Genomic DNA, 20,206 nt, shown 5'->3' on the forward strand with positions numbered 1-20,206 from the left:
GGAAACTGAGGAAGAGAACCAGGCCAGCTCTGAACCTGCTGAAGGAATCTCAACATCTCCAAAGAAATCTCACCAGAGAGTTCACAGGAAACAATGACAGGAGGGATTTGGACCCCTCAGCTTCTGTAGTGGGCCCCTAGAACTACCTTCCCCTTAAGACTGCCCATGGGGGTAAAAACACAGTTTCCTCAAAGGAAGTTAGGATGCCGTCAGGAAGAGAGATGGATCTTGGAAAATGCGTTAAAAAATGCCAATTATCTATTATGTATAGAATCAGGATCCAGATAACTTCTCACAAGATCAGAACAACTGGCTAGATCTAACAAGAAAAAAATAAACAAGAAACAAATGTGAAGTCCTACCCTGAGGGTCAAGAAACCAACTGCACACAAAGAGGTGGGGAGGACCTAGTAGACTGATACTGGGCAACAAAGTGATGTGGCTGCCAGAAACATTAATTCAGTGTGAGGTCATATTAATGGAAGAGGAGAATCTGGGAAAGGGAGGTGAAAGTCCAGCTTTGTCACCAACTGGGTTCAGTTCTAAGAGTTATACTTTAAGGGGGACATTGTTGACCTGGTAAGAAGCCAACAGAGGAAGATGTCAGAATGCTGAGAGCCCAGAATCCTGTCCTTTGAAGAAAGGCTGAAAGAATCTCATTCTAAAGGAATGAGAGGTGCCTTTACAATTCTGAAGGGGTTCCCACAAAGAAAATAGTAGAGCTGGTCAGATGATCAGGTGAACTGGGAAAAGCCCAGTTTTTCTCCTAGAGTCAGTTAGAGCAGCTGGATTCTGGGGGCACCTGGGTGGCTCAGTCAGTTGAGCATCAGACTCTTGATTTTGGCTCAGGAAGTTATCCCAGGGTTGTGGGAGCCTGTCTGCCTCGCTCTCTGACCCTCCCCCACTCAGGCCCAGAAGAAGGAGAAGAAGAAGGAGGAGGAGGAGGACAAGGAGGAGGAGAAGAAGGGGAAGAAGAAGGAGAAAAGCTGGATTCGGACTCCACCATTTACCAGCTCTTAGGGACTGAACACTCTTCAAACTGCAACATGTCAGACACAACTGAGGGCTGAATGTTGCTATTCTGTGAGAGCCAAATGTAGGCAAACACCAGGAGGAAAATTTCAGCTTGATGCTAGGAAGAATTTTTTTCTTTCTTTTTTATTTTATTTATTGTTATTTTTATTTTAGAGAGAGAAAGTGCAAGCAGGACAGAGAGGCAGAGGAAGAGAGAGAATATTAAACAGGCCCCAAGCTCAGTACTGAGCCCTATGTGGGGCTCAATCCCATGACCCTGGGGTCATGACCTGAGCCAAAATCAAGAGTTGGATGTTCAATCGACTGAGCCACCCAGGTGCCCCTCTTTCTTTCTTTTTTAAGTGATATTTAGCATTCCTATCTCTGATCACAAAAGAAATACATGGTTGTGTAGAATACTGGTAAAGAGAAAAGCAAAATTAAATAAAAATCACATCAACTACTATTTACCTGCTAATAATTAGGGATAGGATAGGTAGGATAGGTACACAGATAACATGGATGATAGATAGATACATCCAGGTAGATATTAACAAAAATGGGATCATACAAATAATTATCTGAGAGAACAGAGTATCGCCACATAAAGATGTATGTATTGGTATGTAAGGATGTTTATTGCAGTATTGTTTCTAGTAGAAAAGAAGTAGCTGTAAACCAACTAAATACTGTTCAGTAGGAGAATGTTGGGAATGTGCGTGAATGACAGTGCATCCACACCATGCAGCACTCCACAGCTAGTTGAAAAAAAGGGTGGAGCTAATAAGTATGCATTGCCTTCAGAATGTTTCCAACATATATTGCTTAAGGCCAAAAGAAAGTTATAGGATAATATGCGTAGTATGATCCTATTTTTGTGAGAAGAATAGCATGCACATACATGTTTTTATAAGTAAAGGAAACAACATGATGCTAACAGTGGTTACACCTGGGGAGGCAGACTTGAAGAGGCCACAAGTAAGACATTGAATGTGTTCTTTGAACGTTTCTGTGTTGACTTGGGACAATCAGCCTACATGATTTTTACATAGAATGACTGAAATTTAAATAAATAAACAATAATCTACCCTGGAAATTTCTCCATGGCATTAAAGATTTCACATCATATTAACGACCACATGTATTCCTTGTGTAAATTTCTCTTACTGTTACTGAACCCGATGGTGGACATTGAGTACATCAGGAGCTGTCCAAAGAGGGACCAGGGGCATTCTGACAGTGTCTATCAAGACCTGAAAATGTGCAGACTCCTAGATCTAACCATACCTCACGTAGGAGATTATCCGACAGGCACACTAGTGCTTGTGCCCCAAGATGTCTACCCAAGAATGGCCCCTGCCTTATTATTCCTGCCAGCAAGAGGCTAGAAACAATCTACATCTCCAACCTCAGGACTGGATAAATTAAAAGTATAGGCTGAGTGCATGCTTCAATTCTCAACAGCAGATACAAGAAATGAAATGGATCTGTAGAAATTTACATGGAAAATGTGCCAGCACATATTCCACCGTGAAGAGAAGAAAGGCAAGTTACAGAACAGTATGTACAGTATGATCTCATTTCTATTTAAAACGTATATGTGACTGTGCATTGAAAAAGATCTGAAGGATAAACAGCAAGCTGTAAGTAGGATTTACCTCTAGGTATGTATGTATGTATGTATATATGTATGTATGTATGTATGTATATATATATATGTGTGTGTGTGTGTGTGTGTGTGTGTGTGTGTGTGTGTGTGTGTATCCCTATAAGGATATAGGTATACAGGTATAAAGACAGTGAGCTCCACGAGGTGTGCAAACCAGGATTGGCTGTCCCTTATTCAGGGATGCTGCGGAAGGGAACCTCGGTTCCCCTCTTAGTCCTGAGAATCTCCGAGAGAGGGGAGGTCAGGACGGGGAGCAGAATCCACCCCTAAGGGGAAAGGGTTAAGTGGGGATGGCTTTCCTGTGGGCGGGCTCGGCGATCGGCAGCGCCGGGCTCTGTTAGCCAAGTCTGAGCATCGCGGAGGATGCGGCGCGGGGAGCGGCTGCAGGGACGCGCGCAAGGTGAACACGGGGGCTGCCGGCTAGGCGCCCAGGTGAGGAGCTGGCCGAGGGAGGGGGCGATGACGGGGCCCAGGCAGGGAGCATGGACTGCAGCCCCCTTTCTGGGCGCGAGCGGCAAGGCCTGCACCAGCGCCCACCCCCACCCGGGACACTGCGGGAAGGCGCGGAGCCAGGGGAGAGGAGCCGGAGGAGGAGAGGTAACCCGAGATGGACCAGGTCCTGGAGGCTGCCCTGCGGCGGCCCTCGCCCTGCCCCCAGGCGGGCCTCTCTCCAGTCCCTAGGGCAGAGAGATACCCCCTACCCTTTACCCCATCCCCCCAAGAATCTGTCCTGTAGCGGGAACCCAGGACTGGGCAGCCTCCTCCGTGCCCATAAATGCCTACATCTCATTTGAATTGCGGGCGGTTGAGCAGATGGCATATGCTTATCACTGAAGGCCTAACTCAACTACCTCCTCTGAAAAGCTTTTGGACCCCCTGTGCAAAATGAGCCATTGCAGGTCTCAACACCTAGTGTGGCCATTCGCTGGCTGTGTGACCTTGGGTGATTTGCGAAACCTCTCTGAACCTTGGTTTCATCCTCTATGAAATGGTTATACCCACACCTGCTTGTGTTGAGAGGGTTGGGTGAGATGGAGGACAGGCAGCTAATCTTAGCGCAGGAGCCTTACTGGGTAAGTGCTCAACACAGGAGCACTATTATTAACCAGGACATATGTCAGTGGCTGTTCAGTCCTTCCTCCTCAGCTACCCCCCCTCCCCAATCCTGACACTGCAACTGAGGCTTCTCTTTGGGTCCCCAGCACCCAGCTAGGAGCAGAGCAGAGTGAATGCTTGAGAAATTAACAAGACTTTAAGGCAGAGTCTAGTTTGGGGGATCTTTGAACCCCCTGAAATTGTCCACAACTTTGGATGAACCTTGGCATTTTTCTGGAGAGAGCACCTGGAACTTTCATTGGTTTCTCAAGGGGTCTGTGAGCCACCAAAGATGAGGAGCCAGGGAGTCTTCCCAGAGAAGAAAGGAGCAGGGCTTCTGCCCCTAAACACACCCAAGCCTCTCCTCTCTCACAGTTGCTGTGCCCTGGCCCTGCAGTCTCCTGGCCACCTTCCTGCCTCCCTGGCTTAACTAGGGATTCAAGAAGAGGAAACTTGAGGGCGTATCTACCCAGGGCCAGGCATGTGCAGGGGGCCTGAGGCAAGAAATAAAGATGCAAAAGCAGCCCTTGAAAAGCCCCAGGCCAGTGGAGGAGACCTGAGATTGTATTATGTGACCTGGATGATAGGAAGGGGTGGAGGTGGTGTCAGGGAAAGAAATGTCTAAGCTGAAACAAGCCACTATTATTATCTTACCTGGATTTCTGCACTGGCCTCTCTCCCCCTTTTCAGTACACTTAATTGGACCTTTTTGCTTCCATGCTTAACATCTGCATTGGCTTCCTGTGATATTTAGAATAAAATCCAGGTGCCTTATTGTGGCTTACAAGGGCCCTTGTGATCTAGCCCCACCTTCTTGATCTTATCTCCCTTTGCTCCTTTCTCCTTCCTTTGCTCTGCTCCAGCCACACTAGCCTTTTCATTTCCTGAATTCACCTCATTCATTCTGCTTCAAGGCTTTTTGCACTTTCTGTTCCCTTTGCCAAATACTTTTCCCTTGTTATGTTCAAATGGCTGGCTCCTTCTCATCAGCATCTAGCTTAGATGTCACCTCTCAGAGGTCTTCCTGCTGTACCACCTGTGTAAAGTAGCCCCCATCAATCTCTTAACCTGTTTTATTTTCTTCAGCGCTCATCTTATTTAAAATTATTCATTGTCTGCCTCTTACCCTAGAATGCCAGCTCAGTGAGGGCAGGAATCTTGTCAGTCTTTTCACTGCTTTATCCCCAGGGCCTGGCAGATAGTATGTGCTCACATATTTTGTTGAAATAGGTCAGGGGGCTGGTGGAAAGAAAGCTTTCTGGACAAAGGGAAAAGTAAAAGGTCTCTAATGCTTATTAAACTCCTATTATGGGCCTGGCCTATATAATGTGTTTTGTTAGGTAAGTCTTGGAAGAGCTCCTTTGAATTAGGTACTTTTCTTATACCCATTTTACTGATGGGAAAACCATGATTTGCAGAGGTGAAGTGACTCACCCAGGAAATAGCAAAGCTGGGATTCAAACCCAGATCTCTCCTCAAAGGCAGGGACATGTTCCTCTCCCTCTTCACTGCTCTGATATTTGAGCCAGGCCTTCAAGAATAGGGTTTCAGGGGCACCTGGGTGGCTCAGTCAGTTGAGCATCCAACTTTGGTTCAGGTCATGATCTCATGGTTCATGAGTTCAAGCCCCACATCAGGCTCTGTGATGACAGCTCAGCTCTGTGAGTCTTCAGATTCTGTCTCTCTCTCTCTCTCTCTCTCTCTCTCTCTGCCCCTCCCCCACTCATGCTCTGTCTCCCTCTCTCTCATAAATAAGTAAACATTTAAAAAAAAAAAAAAAAGAGGATTTCAGCTAGTGAAGAAGAAGGGAGAGGGCAGTCCAGGCTGAGGGAACAGCAGGAGCAAAGGATTGGGGCATTGGACAGCCCAGTGGTTGTTGAAGGGGATGAGCAGCCTGGTGTAGCCTTGGAAGGCTAAGAGAGAAGCTTATATTATTTCCTGAGGGTGATGGGGAGCCACCAAAGGTTTTGAAGTAGGGCAAGTGGCATGACCAGAGATACATTTTTTAAAAGGTCACTCTGGGCAGCATGAAGGGGTTGAACAGGAAGGGGTTGGGGAAAGGGGAGCTCTCTTTCTTTCTTTCTTGCCACCACCTGCCTTGGGACAGCTATGGATGCTCCCAATGCTCACATGTCATCCCCCTTCTCCTTTTTTTAGGCTCATCCAGTGAGGACTGGAAGTTGAGTGTTCTAGGCCCACACATCAGAGTGGACCATGGCCCCCAGCCCATGGGGCCGTGTATGTGGCCCCCTACTGCTGATGCTGCTGCTCTCCCTGGGGCCTGGCCCTGCTCTGGGCCGGCGCCTTCCCAAGCCACTTGAGGACTCGGAACCACACCTGATCCTAGGAGATGACCCCCAGGGCCCTATGGGCACAGAGCCCCATGCCCTCGACTTCCTCTGGCAGAAGTCCAGAGATGAGAGCCCCTGGAACTCCAATGTCCCACAGGTCCCTGCTGAGGAAGCACCTGAGGCGCCCGCAGATTCTCCCCTTGGCCCAGCCCTGCACGGACCTAAAGCAGCCCATAGGACTCAGAGAGAAGGACTCCCAGTAACTGATGATCTCCAGATGGCTCGAGGGCCAAGTTCTCATGGCTGGACAGGACCTCCTGACTCACAGGAGCCTATGGAGCAAGAAGCACCAGCCCCCCATCCAGTGGGTCTCCCCCATCTCACTTTCATCCCCATAACTCCCAGACTCCAACTCAGGATAGCTACAGTTTCTCCCTCCCCAGGGCCAGAGGAATCTGGAGGCCAAATGGGACAACAACCACCTAAAGATGAGGGTCTGGTGGCCGAAGCCAAGATCAGAGTCTCAGAGATATCCCCCTTAGACCACCAGGGCCCTTCCCAGACTCTTGCCCCCAACTTGGGCACTACCACGACGCCAGTGCTGGAAGAACAGGGTGGGGGCAAGGAGGACTTCCAGGAGGCAGCTCAAAGCCCCCTCTTCACCCAACAAGATCCAGTAGCCCCTCATGTTGGTTTGGTATCTCCAGCTGAGGTGGCATCCTCTCAGGAGCCTGGGCCCCAGCCAGACCTGGCATTGGCCAAAAGCCTTCCTCCTACTGAGGAGCTACCACTTGAGCTCCCCAAGAAGGCTGGAGGTGGGGAGACCTGGGAAGTCAGTCTTCCAAGTCCCTCACCCAAAGAGGCTGATCTTTCTGATGTGAGGAGCTCACCAAGACCCCAGCCCTCAGGTCCCCCAGCCACAGAGACTCCTGACGTGCAACCTAAGCCAGGTGGGTATCAAAGTGGAGGTTTCCCAGTAGGGCTGGGAGGGGACGGTGTTCCAGCATAGCTGGATGCCCCAGTTTCTATGTGACCTCTGGTCTCTCTGGGTCCCATTTTCCTCATTCTGGCAAATGAGCGTGATTGTGCCTCCCTTTGGGGGGACTAGACTTTGGGGACCACTGCATGATCAGGCAGTGATAACTGCTTTTGTTATTTCAGAGATAGCAGCAATGAATGGAGCAGACCCCATCTCCCCCCAGCGGGTGAGAGGAGCACTGGAGACCCCAGGTACCCCCAAGTCCCTCATCCCTGGCCCCTTGGACCCTGGCCCAACTACAAATCGAACAGAGAGCCCTGTGGGGGCCCTGCAGCCAGGTGAGGGGATGACTAGGGGTTTGGGGGAGAGTGGGTACTCTAATAATTAAAAACCGAGGTACATGGGGGGAGTGAATGGGAACAAATACTTCCTTAAAGGAACTGGCCAGGACTTCCTTCAAAAACTTAAGGATAATAAACTAATGCTGGGTACTCTGGGACAAGTCATTTGCCCTTTGGGGATAGAATATTCGTAAATGTAACTTGGATATATTTAGTGCAGTGTCTCCAACTCCCACAAATCACTGGAGGAGCTTTTAAAAAACTCCAATACCCAGGCCCCATCCCAAGGAATTCTGATTCAGTTTGTCTCCAGGTGATTCTAATATGTAGCCAATGTTGAGAACTGCTGGTATATTATTAATAAAAGTGATAGGTCATGTCGTTTAACATTACTGGGTGTTGGGCACTATGCTAAACATTTAATCTTCCCCACAATCCAATGAGGTAGGTGCTATTACCATCCCCATTTCACAGATGTGCTTAGAAAAGTGAAATAACTTGCCCACCACACTAGAGAATGTGGGAAATCAAAAGCACTTTTCAAAGGGTTATTCTGATATTGTTATTATTGCAGATGAAGCCGAGGAGTGGCCGGGGCGCCCCCAAAGCCATCCCCCAGCACCCCCAGTCCAGGCCCCCTCGACGTCACGCCGGGGCCTCATTCGGGTCACTACGCAGCGCGCCCTGGGCCAGCCACCCCCTCCGGAGCCCTCAGCCAGCTCCATGGCATCAGCCCCAGCCACCAGCCCCCCGGCCAATGCCACCGCCCCTCCCCTGCGCTGGGGTCCCCTGCGGCGGGTGCTGAGCTTTTCCTGGGAGCTGCACGTCTATGGGGTGGGGGTGCTCTTCCTGTTGCCCGCGTTGTTGGCACTGGCCTCACTGGCAGCTGCCCCTGCGGGGCCCCGGCTGGCTCTGGTGGCAGCGGTGCTGGTGCTCATAGCGTCGGGGCTTCGATCTGCCTACATGCTCGCGGACCCATACGGCTCTCAGGCACGGTTGGGCTTACGCACCGGCCTGGTACTCTACAACCTGCCCTTCCCCTTGCTGCTCACTGCGCTGGCGGCCCTGACCCTACTCGGGCTGGGCGCGGGGCTGCCACAGCAGCTGCAAAACCCGCTCCTGCTGGGAGCGTTGGCGTTGGCGCACGGCGTGGGGTTGCTGACTACTGACCTGTTGTCAGTGAGGCCTGCGTTCAACCTCCTGGCTCAGGGCTTGTCTTGTGCCTGGGGCGCGGCCGTGGCTCTGGGCACACTCTGTCTGTGCCGTCGCCGCCTGCTGGACGGGCCGCGGGGCTGGGATGCCAGCCCGGGCCCGCGGCTGCTGGCCGTGGCCGGCGCGCTGGGGCTGCTGGCCAGTGGCTTGCAACTGGCAGCGGCGCTCTGGCTATACCCGGGCCCAGGTCGGGTGGGTCGCTTTTCGTGGGCCTGGTGGGGCGTCCACTTCTGGCTGCGCCTGCTGGAGCTGACATGGGCCCTCACCCTTGCGCTAGCCGCTGTAGCCGCCGCGCGGCCCAGGCCGCCCACAGAGCACGCTTGCTGGGCTAAGTTGCTGCGCCTGGTGTGCCCCACGCCCTCGGGCAAGAGCGAGGTGCCTGAGCGACCAAACAACTGCTATGCGGGGCCTAGTGGCGTGGGTGCAGGCAGCTTGGACATAAGCAAGAGCCTCATCCGCAACCCAGCAGAGGGTGGGCCGCCTGCCACGCCCAGTTCAGGCGCCTGGGGGTCGGCTGCGTCGTTGGGCCGCGGTCCCCAGGGTGGCCCTGGACTGTCCCGCAGCAGCGTGGGGCCGGCGCCGTCGATGAGCGAGCTGGACCTGCGGCCGCCATCACCCATCAACTTGAGCCGCAGCATCGACGCCGCGCTCTTCCGAGAGCACTTGGTGCGAGACAGCGTTTTCCGGCGCTGTGGCCTGCGCGGTCTGTCCTCCCCGCCGCCCGGGGGCGCGCTGCGGCCGCGCCGGGGCAGCCACCCCGACGCCGAGCTCGAGGGCGCCGGCTCTTCGCTCCTGAGGGGCCGCTGCCGGTCTCTCAGCGACGTGCGCGTGCGCGGCCCGGTCCCACCACATGTCGCGGATGAACCTGACGGGGCGGTTTCTGGCAGCTCCATGGACAGCTTCTCCCGGGGCTCGCTCAAGATCAGCTGGAACCCGTGGCGTCACGGGCTGTCGTCGGTGGACAGTCTGCCCCTGGATGAGCTGCCCAGCACGGTGCAGCTACTGCCTGCCCCAGCCCCTGCTCCTGCCCCCACCCCCTCCCGTTCCGGGGAACCTCAGAGTGAGGTCCAGCCTCGCTGCAAGCCCGGGGACTCCCGCAGCGCCTCCAGTGACACCATCGAGCTCTGAGGGGTCCAGGGATGCAGGACCGGGGCCCTACCCTCGATGGCCATATGGCTTGGCCGACTGGGACAACTGAACATTTGAAAAACTGGCATTCCCGGGTTTCCATCTAACTACAACCCCTGGCAACATTGGGGCATGAACCTAACTGCCCCCATTTTTTGTTTTTTAAATATCTATTTTTTTTCAGTGGGTATTTTGCACAGAGGCTGTGACTTATGCGGAATACAGGGTGGACATGCATGGATTTGGGTGTGGGATATGGGGTCCAGGTACCCCCAAACACCCCTCCAGACTCCGTAGTGTGGAGATGAGGTTTGCTTGCCCAGACTGACTGTCCTCTTTGCCAAAGAAATAAACCCTTAGGACTTGGCTCATGCCTCCCTCTGGCCATGCCAGGATCCCGTTCAGAGAAGAGGTAGCAGTCCACACCCCCAACCCCCAGCAATCCCAAGTCCCCTATATGTTGGGGAGGGGAGGACCCAGAAAGGAAAGGTACCCCACTGTGGGAAGCCTTAAGAATAACGGCTACAGAACATCTATCTGTTGTACACGGTTTTCAGCTCTTTGTATTTATCATCTTCCTTAATTCTATTAAGCCTGAGTGGAAAGCATTATCATGCCCATTTTATAGATGGGAAGAGTGAAGATCAGAGACAAAAGCAATTTGTCCAGGGTCCTTTGGCAAATGATAGCTGGCAATGAACCCAGGAACCTCCACTCCAAAGCCTGGTTCCTCCATCCCCTTCTCCTAACACTACTTCAGGGCCAAGCCCCTCTGTCCTCCTTATACTGCTCCTCCATCATGGTAGCCCTCAATTTCCCAGGGTTTTAGAAAATTTCCCCAAGGGTGGGGTGGGGGGGGCTCGCAGTAGCTCAGACCAACCCATAGGGAGTAGAAGGCAGGTAGTGAGACAAGTTTCTCCATTTTCCAAGACCTTTATTTCCTGAGATGAATAAATAATCAGCGGCTGAGGGGCAGGGGTACAGAACAGGAGCTGGCAGCATGCAGCTGGCAGGAGGAGGCTATGATGGGCCCACCCCTGGAGGGAATCCCCCCTCATCCTGGACAGGGGCCAAAGCCCACTAGCAGCCACCACAAGGAGATACTTTTTTAAAAATTCACACACATTGTGAAGCCTACCCAGTTCCCCCAGGCCAAGATCTCATGGCATCCGTATTTAGGGCTACTTTTTCACCCCAAGGGTCTCACCTGCCTAGGTGTGAGGTGTGGTATTTACCCTGCTCAAAAATAAAGCAAGCTGCCTCAAGTGTCCAGGCAGGAAAGAGGCCTGACTTCTGGGGGCAGCCTGGATAGGAGGAGATCCTGCAAATGTGGCAAGGATTATCTGCCCTTGATGAAGCCCTCCAGCACACGGTCACTGCGCTCTGACAACCAGTAGCCAGTCATGGCCGCCACAGCCCCAATGAAGATGGCGGTAAACACCAAGTCACCCTTGGCAGCTAGTGTGGCCAGTGCACAGATGATGACACCGAAGAACATCTGCTGCAGCACCACCAGCTCATCCTCTGTCATCTCCGAGAAGAAGCCTGCTGACTCTGTGAGGAACAAGAGAAGCACCTGTCACTCCCCCGCTGTTCCTGGAGCTTCCCACGTACCTCATCATTGCTGCCACATGGTTGCCCAGCAAGCCGGCACATGATGTCATTTACTGCTGAGAACAACTCCAACGGGCAGTTATTGTCCCTGTCTCAATAAATGGGAAACTGAGGTTCAGAGCGGTGAAGAGGTTTGCCCAAGATCATGTGGTGGGCAAGTCTGGAGACAGCCTGTGTACCAGCCCGGCTCCAGAGCCAGACTGCATGGATTTGACTCGCAGCTCTGCAACCTGCTTGTCATGTGGTCCTGGGCAAGTTATTTCATCTGTCGGCATCCTAGTTTCCACCCTGTAAAGTGAGGATGAGAATAATACGAACAGCACTGGACCTATTGTAGAAGCGAAATAACTTCATACATGCAACAGGCTTGGAACAGTGTCAACACATGGTAAGAGCTGTGAAGTAGTCACCATCGTCATCATTGTGGTTGTCCTTCATCTCAGAACAACAGCCTGCAACAGCTGTCAGCAGCCCAGGGTAAGGACTGGCCCCAATGGACAGATAAGAAGGGAGGTAGGGGGGATTTGACACCAAGTGCCATATTCTTTCTGCCTTGGGAGGTGTGAGGCCGCTAAAAGTCAGCCTGGGGATCAGATGTAGGGTTTGGGTCTCAGTGCAGCCTTATGGGGGATGGGTGGCAGTGGGGATGGGGCACGGCCTATGGCTGCCTGGAGAAGGGGCTTGTCTGCCCTCCCCCTGGATGAGGACCTCCCTTCCTCAGGTTTCTGGGGGCCACTACAGGGCTCACCTGGGATCTGCTCCTTCACACAGATGCCCTCCATCTGTTTGTAGCCCTCGGCACAGACACAGCGATAACTGCCCTCGGTGTTCTCGCACTGCTCGTTCTCTCCTGGACACACCTCTGTCTCACATTCGTCCACATCTTGAGGGAGGGTGAGGCGGGGTCAGACCCCCACTGCCAGGGTCCCACATATGGCAGCCCTGACTCCATCTCATTCATATCCGGACACCCCTTTGCCCTTGCCCAAACAACATTCCACCCTTCCTTCCCCTGCCCTGTCCACATTCCAGCTCTTCTCAATTTGTGGTGGGCAAGGCACTTCACGGTGTCTGTGCCCCACTGGCAGGAGACTCACCGAGACACTTGGAGCCCACCTGCTGGTAGCCAGGGCTGCATTTCTTACAGCGGCCTGGCCCTGCCCCCATGCAGCCCAGGCAGGCCTTGGCACAGTCTGGAGAAGGGATAGGAGAGAAGAGGGTGAGAGCTGCCCTCAGGCCGGAGGCGGGTTGTGGAGGGGGGGAAGCCTTGCTCCAGAAGAGGTCTGGGGGGGGGGGGCGGTTTCTGGTGCCTGAGAAGGCAGAAACTTGGGGGAAAGGGCATGGAGCAGCCCCTTCTACCCTTCCCACACTCCTTCCTTACAGGATCAGCACTTACCTCGGCACTCATAGGAGCCCTCTGTGTTCACACAGAACTGGTTGGATCCACAGCTGGCTCGTTCCGTGCCACACTCATCGATGTCTGCAGGGAAGCAGGCAGGATACGGATTTCAATCCCTGTCGCACTAACAGGGAAGCTGAGGCCAAGGTTGTTGGGGAAGGGACCTGCTCAGACTCAAATAGCTTGGCAGAGACTGCTGGCTGTGTGCCAACACGAAGGCAGAGGTGCAGTAGGACTTCGGGCCACCCAACTAAAGATGACATTTTCCAATCTGCCTTGCAGCTAAGTGTGGCCTAATGATTGAGTTCTGGCCAACAGGATGTAAACAGAAATGATGTGCTCCACTTTTAGCTTGGCCTTAAAACAACAGAAGTGGACTCTTCCATGCATTTTCTTCCCTTTCTCACTTCCTGAGTGTTGGTCATGGAACATGGAGGTATCTCAAGCAACAAAAACATCCCAAGGGGATGACCACACTGTAAGACAGAAAGTATCTGGGTCCTTGAATGCTTGTAACAGGTGGAACTTCCTTGCCAGCCTGGACCACTTGTTTTAAGACTGTGGTATAAGATAAAAATAAACCTCTATATTCTTTAAGTCATAGTCTTTGGTGACCTTTCTGTTGTAGCAGCTTAGCCTTTACCCTCGTTTATATAAATAGCTACACAGAGACCAAAACCAAGTCTTGAACCCAGGCTTCCTGACCCCAGGTTAAGTATCTTCATTTCCCTGGCTAACTCTTCCTCAATTTTCAAGACTTGGCCTAAGGGATACCACCTGCAAGAAGCCTTTCCTGATTCCCCACCTCTACAGAGCTGGATCAGGGGCATCTCCAACTGTACAAAGATCGGTCTGTACTCTAGGTTACTTTTCTGCCTTCCCGAACAGGTTGAGATCACCATGAAGTTGGGAACTGTGGTGGTCTAGCCCAGAGATGTGTGTGCTGATGGGGACCAAGTCCAGGCTGCTGCTTTCCTCCCCAGACCTAGGGCTAGGGCCTCACTCACCTACACACTTGAGGTGATGCAGTGCCCAGCCCTTCTTGCACTGTAAACAGTTGGACTCCTCAGGTCCCGAGCAGCGGGCACAGGGGCCAAAACAAGCTGGGTCAGAAGGGGGAAGTGTGAGGGTAGGCAGGCAGGTAACCCATCTGCCCTTGCCCAGCCCTGTGCCTCTTGGCTACCTACCCGAACATACCAGATGGCTGGCGTTGCGCTCTGCCTCAAAGTAGCCGAGGCCACATTGGCCACAAGCCTCGCCCCCATAGCCGGCCTGGCAGTCACAGTGCCCGCTGCCCCCTCGAGTCCCTTCCCCTTCACACCGCCCGTGGCCACCGCAGGGCTTTTCTGCGCCCCCAGGACAGGCTGTGGGCAGACACCAAACCGGGTGAGATCATAAACACAATCATGAATACAGAGATTATTTCCCCATACCATTAAATATTTTTGGAGAGCAAACTCAATTTTAATGGCAACATAATATTTCATCATAAACTATATGAAATTTACTTAACCAATACCCCACTGTGGAACAGGTTATTTATAAATCTTTTCTCTTATAAAGACTGAATTATCATCTTAGTCACTCTCCCTTTGTTGTTGTTGTTGTTTTTTGTTTTATCTATTTTTTATTCTTTGTGTCACTTAGTCTTTTATCTGAATCTTCCAGACTTTTCTAAAAGGGGCTGGTAGTAGGTTTAGCTCCTCCCTCAGGACTGTGTGATGACAATGGGGGCTTCAAAGCAGCACCCGCCTGTCCCTAGGAAGATCGCCTTAGTCCAGGGGATGGGGCCTGGTCTGATCCATGCATGGGAAATGGGGGGTGGGTGGGGCCATTTCTCACATACATGAAAAAAACCATAGTCCCATCTGACTCAGTCTAGCCCACTTATCTTTTTTCAGAGCCGTTCCCCCTGATTTGCTCATCTCAACAGCTCTCAAAGGCAGATGAGAACAAAGGTCCAGAGAAGTTATGAGGGCAACCTGAGCTCACACAGCCAGCTATGCGGTAGAGTCAGGACTGGATCCCTGACCTTGGCAGTCCCCTCATCCCCCAAGAGGAGCTTGAAAAACTCACGGAGGCAGGAGGGCCCGAAGGTGCCAGAGGGGCAGCAGAGCTTCAGGGAATCTGAGCAGAGCCACTGGAAGAGGTCTGGGGCTTCCTGCTGCCTGAGGGGGTTAGCGGGTGGGGATGATAGTGAGGGGGGCTGAGACAGTGTCAGAGGTGCTATCCACCCCCCACCCTCCCAAAGAACCTGTGATACAACCCTTCTTGGATATAAGACCCATAACACTACCCAACCAACACCCTCTCCCCATTTGGCAGAGGGGTAAATTGAAGCTCAGACTGAGAACTTGGGTACCCCCCCAAGTCCTTAGCAGACCTAGGTTTGGAAAAAGGAGTCAACCCAGGACACAGGCCCCAGCATGCACCCCCCTCTTTTACCACCAGGTCCTGCCTATGGCTCCCTCCCTGGGAAGCCCCCCAGTAACTCACTTGTGAAACCACCAGCTCTCCACCAGCTCCTCACTCAGCTCTAGCAGGCGGTGGCACTCAAAGTCCGATTTGCTGCACACACTCTCGAGCACCTCTACCAGGCGGGTCTCACTGACCGGACAGGGCAGGGATCGTATGAATATGTTCTACCCCATCCACCACCCTCCTTAAGGTCTCCTCTCCCCCCACCCTCATGCCATGACAATGTCAAAGGAAAGGCCGTAGGGCATAACGGAAGGGGTACTGATTAGCGAGTCAGACAGACCTGGGTTTGAATTTAGTTGAGTGACCTTGGGCAAGTCACTTAACCTCTCCTGAACCTCTCTTTTCTCATCTGGAAAATGGAAACAATACCTGCCCTGCACGTTTGTTGTAAGATATCTCAGTTCCTGCATTTTCACAATGGAAGATAATACCCTTGCTGCGTATATGTGATTAAAAATACATCATGTAACAAGTGTTGGCAGGATGTGGAGAAATTGGAACGCTCCTACATTGAAGGTGAATGGTGAAGGTGAATGGAATGAAAGATGGTGTAGCCACTGTGGAAAACAGTTTGGCACTTCCTCACTAAGTTTAACATGCAATTACCATATGAATCAGTAATTCCACTCTTGGTTATATACCCAAAAGAATGTTCAAACAAACACTTGTACACAAATGTTTGTAGCAATACTATACACAGCAGCCAAAAGGTAGAAACAACTTGGGGCGCCTGGGTGGCTCAGTCAGTTAAGCGTCTGACTTTAGCTCAGATCATGATCTCACGGTTCATGGGTTCAAGCCCCATGTCAGGCTCTATGCTGACAGCTCAGAGCCTGGAGCCTACTTTGGATTCTGTGTCTCCCTCTCTCTTGCTCGTCCCCAGCTTGTGCTCTGTCTCTGTCTCTCTCTCAAAAATAAACATTTAAAAAAAAAAAAAAAGGTAGAAACAACCCAAATATTCATTAACTGAAGAATGGATAAACAAAATGTAGTATCCATACAATGAAATTTTATTAAGCTTTAAAAAGGGGTGCTTGGGGGCGCCTGGGTGGCGCAGTCGGTTAAGCGTCCGACTTCAGCCAGGTCACGATCTCGCGGTCCGGGAGTTCGAGCCCCGCTTCGGGCTCTGGGCTGATGGCTCGGAGCCTGGAGGCTGTTTCCGATTCTGTCTCCCTCTCTCTCTCTGCCCCTCCCCCGTTCATGCTCTGTCTCTTTCTGTCCCAAAAATAAATAAAACGTTGAAAAAAAAATTAAAAAAAAATAAATAAATAAAAAGGGGTGCTTGGATGGCTCAATTGGTTAAGTGTCTGAGTCTTGATTTCGGCTCAGGTCATGATCTCATGGTTCATAAGTTTGAGCCCCACACTGGGTTCTGCACTAACATTGTGGAGTCCGCTTGTGATTCTCTCTCTCTGCCCCTCCCCAGCTTGCTCTCTCTCTCTCTCTCTCTAAAATAAGTAAATAACTTTAAAACATCATGACAAGTGAAAGAAGCCAGACATAAATGGGTTCCAATGGAATCAGCAATCCAATGGACACAGACAGCAGAGTAATGGTTGCCAGGGGCTGGGGGAAGGGGAGAACAGGGAGTGATTGCTTAATAGGTACAGAGTTCCTTTCTGGAGTGATAAAAGTGGCCTGGAACTAGAGAGTGGTAAAGACTGCAAAACACTATAAATGTACAAAATGTCTCTAGTGGTAAATTTTATGTTATATATACTTTACTGTAATAAAAAAATTTTTTTAAATATGTATACACACACACACATATATTTTATATATATATATATATTATGTATTTAAAGGGTCTGGCATGTGCCTGGCATATAGGAGGAGACGACTTAAAAAACAAAACACAAACAAACAAAAAACAGGAGCCACTATACAGCCAAAAGTGCTCTTCAGGTTATCTTGCCCAATCTCATTCCTAAATGAGGAAACTGAGGCCCCTGAAGGGAAAGGAAAATGACCAATGTTACATGATAACAAAACCTTTTGTTTCCAGTGGGCATCACCATTTAATCCTTACCACAATCCTATGAGATAGTCAAAGCAAGTATTAACATCCCCATTTTACAGATGAGGAAACTGAGGCTCACAGAGGTTAAGTGACCTTCCCTAGGATACACAGGGTCACAACTGACATCCAAGTCTGTCTAACTCCAAGTCTTTGCTGATTTCTTCTCTTCAACTTGACTTTTTTTTGTTTATGTATTTATTCTGAGAGAGGGAGAACAAGTGCACATGAGTGGAGGAGGAGCAGAGAGAGAGAGGAGAGAGAATCCCAAGCAGGCTCTGCGCTGGTAGCACAGAGCCTGACACGGGGCTTGATCTCACCATGAGATCATGACCTGAGCTGAAACCAAGAGTTGGATGTTCAACCGACTAAGCCACCCAGGTGCCCCTCAACTTGACTTTGAAAAGTGGGAAGGCCTAGGACTCAGGCCTTTCATTCATTATAGTCTCAACTCATTCCATGGTTTTATAATACTGACTATATGCTGATGACTCCCAAATTCATATTTCTAACTCCTACATTTCCCCTGATTTCTCCACAGCTAAATCTAACTCTACTTGGCTGTTTAACAGACCTCCCAGCCCAATATGTTCAAAGAGAACACCTGATTCCACCCCTCCTCTAAATCTGGTCCTGCCTCAGTTTTACCTATACCGTAGAACAGCTGCACTATTCACCCAGTTGCTCAGTCCCAAAACCTAAGGACTTTTTATTCTACTTTTTCTCTCATACCCCATAATGATTCCATCATCAAACCCTATCAGTCCATCTGCAAAATATACCCAGAATCTGACCCGTTCTCACCATGTCCACCACTAAATTCCACACTAGCTCATGCTGCTGTTACACTTAAGACCAGCCTCCCAAATGTTCTCCCTGCTTTCTCCACTCTGGTCCCTACAGTCTTTTTGCTACATCGCAGTGAGTGATCTTTTAAAGGTATAAATAAGACCACATCACTTCCCTGCTCCAAACCTTCCAATGGCTTACCATTACACTCAGAATAAAATCTAACTCCGTTCTGTGACCTTCAAGGCCCTCTGGCTTCATGTTGTACCATTCTCTCTTCTGCTCACTCCCCCCTAGCCTCTTCTCAAATACATCAAGCTCAGTCCCACTCTGTCTAAATCCCTTCCCCGACTGTCACATAGCTTGCTTCTTTACTTCAGGTTTCTGTTTAAATTTTTTTTTAACGTTTATTTATTTTTTTGAGACAGGGAGAGACAGCATGAACGGGGTAGGGTCAGAGAGAGAGGGAGACACAGAATCTGAAACAGGCTCCAGGCTCTGAGCTGTCAGCACAGACCCTGACGCGGGGCTCGAACTCACGGACCGCGAGATCATGACCTGAGCCGAAGTCGGATGCTTAACCGTCTGAGCCACCCAAGCGCCCCCTTCAGGTTTCTGTTTAAATGTCACACCTTGAACATCACACCTCCCACCATTCTGTAGTCTATTCTTTCCCTGATATGACATTATCTATTTACTTATTCACTGTCTCCTCTACTAGAATGTAAGCTCCTTAACAATGGGTTTTTGCATGCCTTATCTACTGCTGTACTATAGATGTTCAGTGATATTTGTTGAATAAGGACTCCCCAAGAGTCTCCAGGCCCCCACCAGTAGAGCAGAGATTGGGAGGTGAGGTGTACAAACCCACCTCTCCAGCCCCTTACCTGTCTTTGTATTTGGACAACTTCTCTTCCTCCCAGGCAGTATTTCCACCTCCGAAGTTGTCCCGGATTGTTCTCTCCAGGCCCTGGAAATGGAGAACATTAGTAATGGCTAAGTACAGTGCCTGACACATTCTAGCACTTTGGTATTTCACTCACCAGGGAACTGAGGCAGAGAGGCAAACTGCCCAAGGCTATATACAACTAGTAAGCAACCAAGCTAGTACCTGACTCATGCAGACTTGCATCCCAGAACTCCTCTCGACCCCTGTGCTATAATGGTTAGGCCGCCCCCCACATGGCTGCTCATGCACCCACCTTGTTGAAGCTGTCGACCAGTCCACGGCAGGTATGACATGGATGGAGCTCAGTTGGGGGAGAGGACTGGGGAGACGGAGAGGGCTGGAGCCAGACGGGGCCTGGGAGGCTAAGGAAGAGACTTAGGCCCCAGAGCAGAGGTGGGACCAGGCCTCTGGGGGGCAGTGAGGCCATCTCTGACCCAGGCTGGGAACCTGTAGATAGAGGGAATGGGGATGACTCACTGGAGGAGCCAGGTGAGAAAGAAAAGGGTTGGCTCTGAGGTGCCGCGGGTCTGGGAGCCCAGATGTGTGTTATTATAAGAAAAAGAGGCTAGACTCGGGGGTTTGGCTGGGGGAGGGGAGGTGGTGAGGAAGGAGCCTATTCTGCAATTCCAAGACGGTAATAAGTTATCCTTGTCACGGTGGGAGAGGTGGCCTGAGTCCTTGGCAAAGGAGAAGTCAACTCATTGTTCTCAGGCCTGAATATGGGTTCTTAGGCCAGGATCAGCAGAATTAGGGAGAATGGGTCAGAGTCCAAGTAATAGGAGAGTAGAGGCCGGATGGGCGGTCTTGGGGGGAGGAGTCCGGAACGGAACCCGGGTCTTGTGGGGAGGAGCCCGGATCCGGATATGAAGAAAGGGGGTCAGGTTAGCGGCCCGCAGGCTGCAAAGACGCGGCCCACTAGTCGACAGGGGATGATCCAGATCCGCATAGGCTGCGGGGGAGGAAGAGATAACCCACCCAGCCCGCGGGCGCCGACGGCTGAGTCTCCCCAACGCCACCGCAGCCGCTGGCTGCGTAAGACGTGCAGCATCCGCCAGCTCCGCAGTCTGGGGGGTGGGGCCTACCCACAGCCAATGGTGGTGGCCCATGTGCCATTGCGTCATCCCACGTCAGCCAACCGGAGGCGGCGCCGGGCTGCACCTGTACGGGTGTTAAAGGGCCGCCGGTGTGCTGATCGGCTAGTGGCGCGGTCACAGACACATGCCGGAGG

At 51.4% G+C, this 20,206-nt stretch overlaps 2 protein-coding genes across 5 annotated transcripts; one reads left to right on the top strand and one right to left on the bottom strand.

Moving 5' to 3' along the window:
• Positions 1-2,914: 2,914 nt before the first annotated feature.
• Positions 2,915-13,339, top strand: PRRT3 (proline rich transmembrane protein 3). Of its 3 annotated transcripts, none has more exons than XM_025922550.2 (4): positions 2,915-3,115; positions 5,936-7,019; positions 7,231-7,386; positions 7,964-10,096. In XM_025922550.2, exons 2-4 carry the CDS (start codon positions 5,993-5,995, stop codon positions 9,727-9,729), a joined length of 2,949 nt encoding a protein of 982 aa, XP_025778335.2. In that variant the 5' UTR covers positions 2,915-3,115; positions 5,936-5,992; the 3' UTR covers positions 9,730-10,096. The 3 variants fall into 3 exon arrangements, 2 of the variants coding, with proteins under 2 accessions (XP_025778335.2, XP_086553599.1); XM_086697473.1 differs by lacking the exon at positions 2,915-3,115 and adding an exon at positions 3,124-3,280; XR_015248258.1 differs by lacking the exon at positions 2,915-3,115 and adding an exon at positions 12,727-13,339 and having other exon boundaries at positions 5,959-7,019; positions 7,964-11,820.
• On the bottom strand, positions 10,643-20,094 carry CRELD1 (CRELD disulfide isomerase 1). Of its 2 annotated transcripts, none has more exons than XM_025921810.2 (11): positions 19,954-20,094; positions 19,232-19,425; positions 18,917-18,999; positions 15,239-15,349; positions 14,819-14,910; positions 13,930-14,106; positions 13,750-13,845; positions 12,740-12,823; positions 12,441-12,536; positions 12,092-12,226; positions 10,643-11,283 (listed from the first exon to the last, which is right to left on the bottom strand). In XM_025921810.2, exons 1-11 carry the CDS (start codon positions 20,024-20,026, stop codon positions 11,069-11,071), a joined length of 1,356 nt encoding a protein of 451 aa, XP_025777595.2. In that variant the 5' UTR covers positions 20,027-20,094; the 3' UTR covers positions 10,643-11,068. The 2 variants fall into 2 exon arrangements, with proteins under 2 accessions (XP_025777595.2, XP_086553627.1); XM_086697501.1 differs by lacking the exon at positions 10,643-11,283 and adding an exon at positions 11,495-11,631.
• Positions 20,095-20,206: the final 112 nt, after the last annotated feature.

The sequence above is a fragment of the Puma concolor genome, chromosome A2, assembly GCF_028749965.1.
Source record: "Puma concolor isolate L17-30 chromosome A2, mPumCon1.1.hap2, whole genome shotgun sequence".
NCBI classification, from domain to species: domain Eukaryota; kingdom Metazoa; phylum Chordata; class Mammalia; order Carnivora; family Felidae; genus Puma; species Puma concolor.

What these genes read in the sequence shown, in the direction of transcription:
- CRELD1 (XM_025921810.2), bottom strand. Translation starts at nt 20,026, where the DNA reads ATGCTGCACGTCTTACGCAGCCAGCGGCTGCGGTGGCGTTGGGGAGAC. An exon ending in TTGTCCAAATACAAAGACAG is followed by an intron (nt 15,350 to 18,916) that starts GTAAGGGGCTGG and finishes CTGTCCGGTCAG; the next exon opens with TGAGACCCGCCTGGTAGAGG. An exon ending in CTTCGGGCCCTCCTGCCTCC is followed by an intron (nt 14,107 to 14,818) that starts GTGAGTTTTTCA and finishes GTCTGCCCACAG; the next exon opens with CCTGTCCTGGGGGCGCAGAA.
- PRRT3 (XM_025922550.2), top strand. Translation starts at nt 5,993, where the DNA reads ATGGCCCCCAGCCCATGGGGCCGTGTATGTGGCCCCCTACTGCTGATG. An exon ending in TGACGTGCAACCTAAGCCAG is followed by an intron (nt 7,020 to 7,230) that starts GTGGGTATCAAA and finishes TTGTTATTTCAG; the next exon opens with AGATAGCAGCAATGAATGGA. An exon ending in TGTGGGGGCCCTGCAGCCAG is followed by an intron (nt 7,387 to 7,963) that starts GTGAGGGGATGA and finishes TTATTATTGCAG; the next exon opens with ATGAAGCCGAGGAGTGGCCG.